Genomic DNA, 12,535 nt, shown 5'->3' on the forward strand with positions numbered 1-12,535 from the left:
TAAAGGCCTGTTGGAAGCACTGGGCCTTTGTGAGAGCTTCATTTCCTACTTCTTCTATGGTTCAATTAAAATGCAGGAAAATACTCATACTGATGCAGATACTGCTGAATAAGCTTTCATACTTCAAAAGGCACAAGTAGCGTGTCTATACAGAACAGATGTCAAACAAATTGTTGCGCTGCAGAGCGCAAGGTCTGTTTCTGATATAGTAAGGGTTGGCTGGCTTTATTGGGGGTAATGACTGTTTGTAAATAGGAGCTGAGGGAACCGTGGGACATCTTTTGCCCTGGCCTGGTTGGCAGCACACATGAGGACTATAAATTTGCCACTGTCTGCCCATTAGTGCAATTTTATGAGTCAAACAGGAAATAATTCTGCTTTGCAGGAGAGCATGTCTAGCCTGGGCTTTCTGAATACAAGTGTGAGACCGTTCATGACTGAACAAGAGACAAAAAAATTTGAATCAATTCCCACATAAAAAATATTTAACCTAGGTATTTTAAGAATAGAGATTTAATTACTTAACTTAAAAGTGAATGCATTTAACGTTTCAAAGTGAAACAATGAACTTTGTTTGAAAATAATTACGAAAAATAGGAACCATTTCTCTTTCAGTTCATCTGAACACAAGCAGAAATACTGACAAGTGCAAGCAGTTGCCAGTTGTTTTATAATAATAGAAAAAAATGGAAAACAAAAGTCATAAATGTTACATTGATGTTAAATAGCTTATCGTAATTAGAAATGAAAAAAAAAATCTATAACTGTGACAATTTCCATTGCCTTTTTAATATTTATAATGTCTAATTTATGGAATTGTATTCCTGGAAATCCCCCAAATTTTCAGTTTAATAGATGTAGTGGTACTGACATCAGCTATAGAAAGTGGTATCGCTTATTGCTTGAATTGTTGAAAGGATGGTTGTTGGTTGGCACTCTATGCTAACGCGTGTGCACAAAAATCACATCAGTGTGTTGTATGTTGTTCTGTCTGAGTGAGTTAATTTGATTGAACTGTGCCTAGGGGCTGGGGGAAAGGGTTCTGTCTAGCGAACCAATCACGCTGCATTTCAACTATCAAAATGGCATTAATCAGACCCAATCACAACACTGATCAGACTGAGTGGATACTTAAACGCCTCGCGCGCACACACGCACAACCCTGGAAAAGCTTATGAGGTCACGCACACACTCACATACCCTAAGGGAATACACATTAGCCAGCCCAAAATGTAAAATGACAATCAAGGCTGAACGAAAAATCTGAGACCAAAGTGGTTTGCTGGCTGTGTTTTTACTTTCCCTAAATTGAAGGGAATTTGTTGAGCCTAAAATGCTGAAAATCTAGTCTTCCCAGAATTCAATGTCTTGCTTGTTTTGGATGCACTTACCATTAAAAAAAAACTCTTCTTTTTTTTTTTTATATATAAATTTGAAAAATATAAATAAAATAAAAAGAGACAAATAAAGATAAATATATAAACAATATTGAATTATTTATACTATATAAATAAATGAAAATAATAAAAATCTAATTAATTAAAACAAGGTTTTCATTATTAAAGTTTTATGAAATTGTTGACTATTTTTAGAACAAGAACAATAAAAAGTTTTTTTTTGTGTGCTAAGTCTAGCACATGCTATCCAGGTGGCTAATGAGTGCAAGGTGCAAACTCACCGGAGATTAGTCAACCTGTCATTAACAAGCTGTGAACAGAAAACTGACAGCCCTTTTACTTTGCCCCTTCCTCCTCCTATTCTTTACACAACTCTTTGAGAGCAACATGGGAGGTCAACCATCATAACCATTTATCATCTTTCATTTCTTGTCAGTGAACGGGTGTGGAGGTCAGTGTTTTGTATCCACAGGTGCTAACCCCAGGTTCTGCCACAACAGAGTAGGACACAAGGCCTGGGAGACAGGAGGCCACAGTCAAACCGCCACAAAAGATAGACACACCTAATTAATAGTGCATGGGGCCTGCTTTGTCCCTCAGAGTGTCGTCTCCTGTTGGGAGTTGGGAGTTTGGGGGGCAATGAGGTGTAGAGAGGGGTCTAATGTTTTTGGGGGGAACTGTCCAAAAATGGGAGTCTGCATAGTGGGGCACATGCCTCAGGCTCAGTCAAGCAGCATGATGAAAAAGCAGATCCACTAGTCTATAAATGTCAGCGAAGACACACAGACGATGAGGAGAAAAGAGACAAGAAGATGCTGTTCAATAAGTAGGGTCATAAATGCACACACACGCTCATTGGGATTGGCATATGCTGGAGGTGACTGGATAATGAGTTTTCCATGCAGGGGTCCGACTACGTCAAAGCAGACACCTGCATTCTCTTAAGCTATTAAATAGGGCTCTATATTGAATAGCCTACATCTTGGATAAGATTCCTAAAAGTTTCGCATCTACAGCACACATTACAGACATTGATGCACAAAATGCAGATATGTTTTACATGTCTAAAGTATATTGAAAGTATAAACCAGTCTAATACCTCCGGTTTCACAGACGAGGCTTGAGCTAGTCTCAGAATAAAATGCATGACTGAGCTGTTTTAAGTGAAAGCAACTTGGCACTGACATATTTTAAGATTTGTTAGTGCATTGTTTTGTCTGAAAATGCACACCAGTAATGTTTTTTTTCTAAGGCACGTTTAAAAAAAGCTACTTAAATGCCCTAATTGAACTAAGGCCTAATCCTGGCTTAATCTAAGCCTTGTTTGTGAAACCGGCCCATAAAGTCATCGATTCCGCAACTTTAAATATAATCTGCATGCACAATAAGCTATAGTAAAATGTATTTACATCTCTCAACAGAAAGGTTTTTTGCAGGCTTTGATCAAATTTTATTTAATAACAGTAGTCATAATAAGCATATTTCTAGTATGTGCCTCAGGCTTGCATAGTGTATCAGTGTCAACTCACTCATCAGAATCATTGGTAATCCTCGGCAAACTTCAGACATTTGGCGTGCTACTTTGGCTACGCATCTTGCAACATCAACCGCAATTGACCTATCGGTAAGCCCCTCCCATCGAACGCCGATGAGCCAATGGCAGTTGAGTATCAGTTGCGCTGGGACCGGAACTCGGACATCTTTAGGTGTCAGCGCCATAGAGAAACATTGGAAAATCCGAAGCTGTCATCGGTTTGATGGTGTTTATGCTACAAAAATGCTAAACGCCGTGCCTGAGTTACTGCAACAATGATTCCAGGTGTCCTGAGAGGATTTTCTGTTTGTCAAACTCTTATTAAGTTATTATTAAAGTTAGTAATTCCCTGCTAACGTACAAACCGACTAACTATAACTAACTGTTCTCATGCAACGGTGTAGGTCAGAAACACGAAGGTCTACATTTCAGTGCATTTCTCCATATTAAACTGCTGATTAAATGTGAATTTATGTAATCTTACCCTGCGGTACACGAACAGTGTGTATCCTGGATGTTATCATCTGCGATCGTAACAAGAGGCTTCTCCCGTTTGCATTGAGATCTGTAAACCATCGCTTCCAAATTAATCTCTCACCATATTTATTTTATTTCTGTGAGTTTAGATATGTTTAAAGGTCTGCATTATCTGTCTTATACGGAGGACTCCTATTTTGACGGGTATTATAGTCTACGGGACGGATAGTGACAGGGAGAGCTCGCACGCAGTTTATCGGAGTTGTTTTGCAGATACAAAGTTCACCAGTTATTAACTGCACCCCCGAAAAGGCATAAGGTCTGTGTATATGTTTGTTTACTGTGAGTGTTTTTGTGTAATTTGCTGTGTATGTTAATGGTAATGCCACGGAGAGAGGGCTAGAGAGAGAGTTTGTGAATGAGATGTTAAGGCGCACTTATGCTTTGTTTGTTCAGCTCTTACGATGATTTTTTGAGTGAAAAACGATGTAATAAACTTCATAAACCATCAGTAAAGTTTGGCCATCATTCGGACGGGGTATACGTTACATTCTGTGTCCAAAAACATCTTGGGATAAGGTTTTCACACTGACAGCTGTACATTGTAAGATATAGCAACTCCGTTTGTTTGTCCGAGTTAGCAACAGTAACTAAGGGGGGCGGGGCTTACCGATAGGTCAATTGAACTAAAGTTCGATTCAGTTCGATTAGTGAACAGGTTCGACCGGTTACTTCCTATGAACCGGTGTCCTGACATTTCATCCTACCCGTCAGATTGTCCTACCAAGGCTTACTGTGCATGCCCACATCAATATTTTTTATTTTTATTTTTTATATTTACATTTTAAGGGTAGGTTTAGGGTAGGGATAGGGGTAGGTATGGATATTAATGGATATTAATAAAGCAAATCACATTAATAAGATTCTGGTAGCACAATCTGATAGGTAGCATTTTACATCCATATTTAATATTTATTTATTTAAAATATTTACATAGTTTTAAGGGTAGGTTCAGGGTAGGAGTAGGTATGGATATTAATAAAGCCTCAAATCAGATGAATATGATGCTGGTAGCACAATCTGATAGGCAGCATTTTTTGCTGTCGAATCGTGCTACCTCCTGTTTTAATGGGAGGTAGCAAAATCTGACAAGGTAGGACAAATCGACAGAACACCGGCTCAAAAAATTATTTGTTCAAGAATCAAACTTCCCTACTCTGAAGCTCATACTGTGCTTCACAAACCAAAGTGAATAATATAAGTCTATATAATTATAAGTCTAAAATCAACTCACTGAAAAAGAAACGGATGAGAAGGAACAACAATAGCAACAAACAACTAGTGAAGACACAACAACAACAGACACCTGCGTTGACAAGCACTTGTTTGAGGAGTTTTCGAGACACCCAAAACTCTAGTTTGATTGAGTACAAAGACATGCCATAACTTCTGGAGTAGAATAGTGCAGACACTGAACTGAATGAGACTGACACTTTCTAGTGTGCATGTGTCAAGCTCCTGTGTTCATGCATGCTATCCAATGGAGTATATTTTGAAAAGGTATAGCGTTCGATTGTACGCACACGTTAAGCGTTACTTGTCAAAACCTAAGTACACTTAGGGCTTAAGTGGTAAGACATTAAACCACTACTAAACAGGCAGCTTCTAAAGAAGTCAGCTTCTAGTCAGGACACATATACATTATTGAAAGCCTTGTAACCTATAAACAATCAGATACTTATACCAAGGAAAAACAGACTCATGAAAGGCTACTCTCATGTAGTCCCAGTGAGGTGCATCACCTTTGTCCCTTTACAGTGTACAGGTATCAATTGGGCTCCATGTGCTTTGAGACTTCTGCAGACACATTCATTCAGAGACTAATGCAGATGGCAACTCAATGACCTGAGTGATATTTTACACAAAATTTAGCTAAATTTACATTAAATACATTACCGTGTGGGGTCGATTTTTGAAAAAAGTCTCTTATGCTCACCAAAGCTGCATTTATTTGATAAAAATAAAATTGTGAAATATTATAATGATTTAAAATGTAAATCAGAATATTCAGCAGCCATTACTTCAGTGTCACATGATCCATCAGAAACATTCTAATATGCAGACTATATTCTAATTTTTACATTTACTGTGGGAAGTTGTACTTCAAGTGTAGTCTTTAAGCAACTGCCACTGACTTTCACATATATCACTTTCACAGTATCACATCACATCACTCTAAAGGATGCTTTATAAAGCCAACACACTAACACACAACAGCAGAAAACGTCCTGTGGGCTGGAAAGTGAGGAAACATACACTGATGTCACGATCATTCATGTCACCTCTGGAACTAAGATGAGGTAAATGACAGAATATTAGTCTGTGTGCAGATCATCCCTCTTCAAAACATGCTCCTGGGGCAAAGCCGTTGTAAAGTAATCCACTTCCATAATGATCTGACTAACAAGGTGTGGAGTTACACTGAGATAATGGATGGCATAAACCCCCTGATGTGGCCATTTGCCCAGGGCACCAAACTCCAATCTAAGCTGTGTGAGAAATGTTGGTCAATACCACATGCAGAGAGGAAACTCTATTAAAAACAGTGCAGTTCACACACACATACAGCCTGAGCTTGCCTCACATACACACTTTACCAGTGCATGAATGAACAGGGGATTGAAGAGAGCCAGAAAGTAGGGGGTGGAGATTAAGTGAGGAGTAAGAAAATCTCCACAGACACCCAAAGAGCTCCATTCAAAAGTGTTTTAGCAACATTTCCGTAGCCCCTTCAATTATAGTGGCCTCTCATGAAAACATCTGTTATAGTACAGTTACAGTCTGTTAAGCCTTGACAAGTCTTCAAAGATTAAAAAAACAAAAAACTTTCTGTGCTCATATAAGGCTACCACATATCAGTCAAATGCTCCTGATTTAATCACCACAATGCTCCTCTAAACTCCTACCTCTCCATGACTATATCCGTTTTCCTGCTCGGCTAAGACGTTGGTGGTCCCATGACCAGAGCACGGAGTGGCGGCGGTCATCCTTTTCTCTCTCTCTCTCTCTCAGACTGACAAAGTAACTGAGAGAGAAGGCAGTGGCGCCCACTCCCCTCCTCTCCCCACCTCCCTGCTATTCACAGGCAAATGCAAGTCTAAATACCAGATGGGTCTGCCCCAGCAACTTCACTAGAGGGGGCGGAGGGGTAGAGGGCAGAGAGGGAAGGGGGGATGGGACAGGAGGGTGTCTGTCAACAAAACTACAAAGCCCCTCACCAGAAAGGGCAAAGGAAAGACGGCAGAGTGATGGCTGAAACCTGGCATGCTGGTGCTAACTAGACCTTGTGAACCCATATGCAGGCGGAGTGAGAAATCCAAAACATTGATGGGAAGGGTAAAATGTGGCCCAGCTGATGATTCATAAACACACAGATACACACACGTGACTGCAGGAAATGATGTATTATAGCATAATAATCATGTGAGGTCTGACTGGGTCAAAACTATATGTGTGTTACTGATTCTGAATTTATAATGCTTGTGTTATTGCGTAAGCTGTAATCTTGATCAATATTCAGCAAGAGCTGGATTAGAGGAAAAACAGCAGCAGAAGGCATGTGGGAAAGAATTCATTCCTTGGAGACATTGGAGTATCAATAACCTGATCAATAACCAACCGCTCACAGTATGTTGTACACATACACACACATTATTCCAATACAACAACTGCTGCATGTGTCACTGCTGGATTTGCCTAAATGATAAATTATACTCTTGTGAAAAAAAAATTAACCAAATAATAAATATATATAATTTTAGAAATTTAAATAAATATTTATTTCGTGTAAGAAAATTAAGTCTATTTTAGAAACAGTAATTTTTTTTTTCTTGCACATTAAAAAGAAAAATCATTCTAATTAATTTAATGTGAAATTTGTAACATTTGTAATTTTTGTAAAATTTCTAAAAAAATGTGTAAAATTGTTTTTGGTAATTGAAATAAAACTGAAATAAAATATAAATATGATATAAAAACAAACTTAAACTTAAAAATGCAAAATGATGCCTAAAATAAAATAAGGTTAAGTACTAAAATGAAGGGGGAAAAAATCCAAAACAAAATCCAAAATTACTAAAACAATGAAAACATAATAAATATGTAAAAAAAAAAATAATAATAATAATTATAATGACATTTGGGGGGAGGGGGTTTAAATATGACTTGGTTAAATGTGGTTAAATGTGTCTTTGTGAGATCCACAAATTTACATTCAGTGTGAGAGGGCATAAATACGCTCATCCTCTCTGAGCAGAAGCCTGCAGTGCGTTAATTCAGTTCTTTAGTGAAAAGGCTGTGGTTTAAGTATTATCATTATAATGACAACATGGAGGTGGCATTTTCTTTTGACTTGCAATGTCTGACTGTATGTGTTTAGGCTTAAAACCATGTAAAACAAAAGAGGAAATGACTTTCCTTGTAACATTACAGAGATGAGCGACAGCCTGAGTCTGCATTATCAAACACTAAAATGTTAGAATGAATTTAAAATAGAATGCAAGGGGCAACTGAAATCTTTTCTGACAATAAACTAGTCCCAAACTGGCTTTCATAGATGAGCATTACAGGTCAATACATTCAGTGAGACTGTCACTTTTCCCTCATCCTTCCATTAAACACCATCTCAGTGATTCCTCACTCGCTGCACTCATACACACGAAGACCATCTGGAGTAGAAAGGACTCAGTCTCACACACTGGGCTGTACTGTGCCTCAGGCAGCATCACAGGGCTGATGCTCACAGCTCCGCTGTCACTTTCTGCACTGCTGGCAGCTGTGATTGCCTGCAGGGCTCTGATCCAGACAATAGATTGTCAATATTATGTTTGTCACCCAATGTGTGTCAGTGAGCTCATACAGCGCCAAGTAAGGTCAGAGTAAATTATTTCATTCAACACACTGACTCTCTTTAGATGTTTATTTTGAAGTGAAACATTTTAGGTCACACAGAAGTGAAAACTCTTCAATTCTACAGGATACTTTCTTTGGTTGAACTCACACAGAACATATTATTTTGGATTTTTATTTATATATTCAGTAAAAACTGCATTAAATTATTAAAAAGTGACAGTAAAGATTTTTACATGGACACAAATGATTTTATGTTTCAAATTAAAGCCGTTCTTTTGTACTTTCTATTATTCATCAAAGTATCCTGGGGTGGGGCGGTGGGGGGGGGGGGGGTGGTATCACGTTTTCTATAAAACTATTAAACAGTGTTAAACTATTAAACAACTGTTTTCAACTTTGATAATTAGAAGAAATGTTTCTTGAGCACCAAATCAGCATATTAGAATGATTTCTGAAGGATCATGTGACACAGAAGACTGGAGTAAATTGTTGCTGAAAATTCAGCTTTGACATCTCAGGAATAAATCTAATTTATGAAAACATATATTAATATAGAATTTTTTTTTTTTAAACTTACTGACCCCAAACTTTTGAACGGAAATGTATATTTTACAGCAAAACTAGATTCACATTTCCTACAGAAAAGTTGTATAATTACCGGTACTATTGATATTTTCATTATTTCCATGATTTTTCCTTGGATGAAAATCACGACTTTATAAATATTATTTTTTCAGGTCTTCTATGACTGTCTGAGTGATAGACCGACATACAGACAGACACACACATACATACTGTACGTACATACATGTTGTCCCATGAATAGAGTCTTATGCCCTGTGGGTTCGTTCAATCTCAGCTGTCATAGCACACATTGTGTTTAATGACCACAATCCACATTGGCCAGTTCATCTGCCGTGCTTGGATCGGTTGCTAGGCAACACAGTCAAACAGTCACTTTCTAAATCTGGGATGAGCTGGTCTGTCATTGAAGACAAATCAAGCACTGGAGTCCAGCATGTGGTCACTCACGACTCACAGAAAAACAAGACAGAGGCTCTGTACAGTCTCAATCTCACACACACACGTTGTGTTTTCATGTTGTATGGGGACTTTCCATAGCCATAGTGATTTTTATACTGTACAAACTGTATATTCTTTCCCCCTACCCCTAAACCTAACCATCAAATACAACTTTCTGCATGGTAAAGTATGATTCATGAGCTGTTTTCCTCATGGGAACCAAAAAATGTCCCGACAAGGATTTTGGATATTGCCATCTTTGTGGCGACATTTTGTCCCCATAAAGTAGGGTTTACCAGGCCACACACATGCATACAATGCTCACACAAGACTAATACACATCTGTAAACTGTTATACACAGAATACACAACCACCAGTTTTGAGTCTAATCAAAAGAATTAAAATTCATGCATAGGAATGGGTGTGAAAGGACAGGTGGTTTGAATAAGCATTAATGTATGCCAGTCAGATGACACCAGTGATTTCCACAAGTGTCATCACGCACCTTAACAAAACGACTCTGTCTGCTGTGCTAAATACCGCAAAGGATACATGTGTGATATGTCAGAGACCAATCTAGGAACAGGCAGTTGTATGTAAATCAAAAGCTTTGATCATTACACAAATATACAGACAACTTTTGTCAATATGCCAACAGACAGCAGAAGAGAGCTTGGATGAGTTCACCATGCCAACAGGGCAAGAGGTCTGGATATAAGGATGATCTGATGAGTCAGGAAAGAGCACTATGATTATGCTAAATGAAAAAATTTGATAGCGGTCAGCCAACAAGACCATCTGTCCCTGCTGGGGCTCGGGGTGGGGGGGGTGGGGGGTTGCACTGAAGACAGACCGAAGCGTTCAACACTCACCCAGCGCCACAGAGGAAAAACACAATGGTCTGATCACAAAGACAATCGTGTGTGTGTGTGTGTTTGTTTGCCTGACATCATTGCCAGTCAGGGATTTCCGTAATAGCTGGTGCTTTAGAAACACTGTATGCTTGTCAGAGGAACTCTAGACTGATGGGAAAAAAATACATGAAACTGTACTCCATTACTATCCTTTAACACATCTTAAAACAGATATAATTATAGGTTTTGATATAAAGTATCGGATAATTCTAAAGTTTTTATCATTGTTAACAATGGGACAGGATTTATTTTCTAAAACTCTCTCTGACTATAAGGGTTATCTCTTCTGTCTAAAGGAAGATAACAGTTCTTGATCAGTGGCTGTTTCAACATCCAACCGAGGTCATTTAAACACTAGAGGACATGTTAGGTGTGTTCGACTTGAAGCGGCTCTGTGCAGACCGATCGGTGAATGACATCAAAGTGCCGCAGGAGTGTTTCTAAAGCATACGCTCTCTAATCGCTCTTGCGGTACTTCAATGTCATACACCGATCGGTCTGCACAACGCCGCTTCAAGTGTTCTATAAAATAGGTTTTCACAACCTAGGGGTCATGACCCCCACCAGAGGTCGCCAGAGCTACTTAGAGGGTCGCCAAGCCTAATTCATTATAGGGAAACTACATTTAGACTAAACTGAATTTGAAACTAACCAAAATTAAACAAAACTAAATTCTGTTTTTTAGACTGGAAGAACATATTAAGTATATGACTTGAAAAAAGGGCTTTCCTGAAAAAAAGGGATAAAAACTACTCCAATGAAACTAGATAAATACACAAAAAGAAGAAAAAAAAGAAGTGCAAAAATGTAAGTGAAATAATAGTGAATATAATACTAAAATCTCCTGAAGGATGGATACAACTAATGCACATCTAATCTAATCTGAACTGACTAAACTGCACAGCTGAGACATAGGTTAGAATGGATTTATGGATTAATGTATCAACGAATGTTATAATTCTGAGCAATTAAAACACCTTACAATTAGAAAGCAGTACTAGTGAGTAATCTCCCATTATCCACCATACCAATTTAAACATTTCAATCTAGTAAAGCCTCAAACAATCCATTACATATAATTAAAGGGGTAAATATAAAAATAAATTCTGTCATCATTTACACACTCTCACGTCGTTGCAAACCTGTATGACTTTCTTTTTTTGTGGAACACAAAAAAAAATATATATCAAAAGTAAATGGGGTTCAGACAATATTGCACCCAATTTGTTTCTTATTGTATGAAGGAAAAACACTGTTCTTCTATTGTGTTCCACAGAAGAAAATGATACAGGTTTGGAATGACATGGGTGTGAATAAATTATGACAATTCTCATTTTGGGTAACTTATTCCTACACTAAACCATTCAGAAATCAGACAACAGACAAGACATCTAACAAATCTCAGAATCTTCTAAAAATGTTCACAGTGTTGCACGCACTACAATACAGCTCAATACCAGGAGAACTAAGAATTGTGCCATCTGATATAAAAAAAAGAGTGAGTTTTTAAGTGAGTAGGTAGTAAAAGTAAAAATAGAAAAAATAGAAAGACACAGAACAGTCAGGTGAGTTTAGTGCCAGTTCTCCCAATACGCAAAGTAAGCAAGCTTCATAGGGCAGCCTGGTGACCACTTACCTTGTCAAAGAACTCATAGAGTCGGACAGTCTTGTCAATTTTATCCTTGGTGTCCTCCACTCGCTGGGAGAAATCATGTAGATGGACCCAGAATGAGCGTACTTTCACCTCGTACACCTGCAGCTCTGCAGAGGAGATGTCTTCCCACTTTTCTAAGCGCTTGAGGAGAGCTTCACCGCTCTTACAGTGCTCCTGAACACACACACACACACACACAGGATTACACACTGAACTGGTATGAAAGCAGAGGGTGTGACTGAGCTGAGGTGACTACATTTAAACAGTGACAAACGCTCTTGAAGCTCATGTTGACACAATTAAGCAAATGTTTGACTCCTGCAGTAAAATATTATCTCTCAGTCCAAATAAAAATTTATAAAAGGCATTTGACGACAAATTATGTGGACAACCCCAACCCCAAATGCAGATGCTGTAGCAGAGGGTGAAAAGTGCTGTGTAAAACATGTTTAAGAGTTGACTTACATATGCAGCTGCATAAAATTCTCTGAAGACAGTCTGTTTATGATGTAACTGCTCCAAGGAATCTTCCAGCTCACTCAGTGTCTGCAGACGAGACTCTCCCACCTCCTCTATCCACTGACTCACCTAAGGGACAACATATACATTCAATTAATCCGGCTA

General features: G+C 38.3%; 1 protein-coding gene across 3 annotated transcripts in view; it reads right to left on the bottom strand.

The window, feature by feature from the left end:
* The window catches only part of plekhg4 (pleckstrin homology domain containing, family G (with RhoGef domain) member 4), an 85,315-nt gene that overhangs the window by 13,205 nt on the left and 59,575 nt on the right, over positions 1–12,535 (bottom strand). For all 3 annotated transcript variants that reach the window (XM_079810478.1, XM_079810477.1, XM_079810476.1), the window contains exons 12-13: positions 12,377–12,499; positions 11,894–12,085 (exon numbers count right to left, since the gene is read on the bottom strand). In XM_079810478.1, coding sequence (XP_079666604.1) covers positions 11,894–12,085; positions 12,377–12,499 — 315 coding nt within the window. The remainder of the gene's footprint in view (positions 1–11,893; positions 12,086–12,376; positions 12,500–12,535) is intronic.

This window comes from Gobio gobio (assembly GCF_949357685.1).
Source record: "Gobio gobio genome assembly, chromosome: 2".
NCBI lineage: Eukaryota > Metazoa > Chordata > Actinopteri > Cypriniformes > Gobionidae > Gobio > Gobio gobio.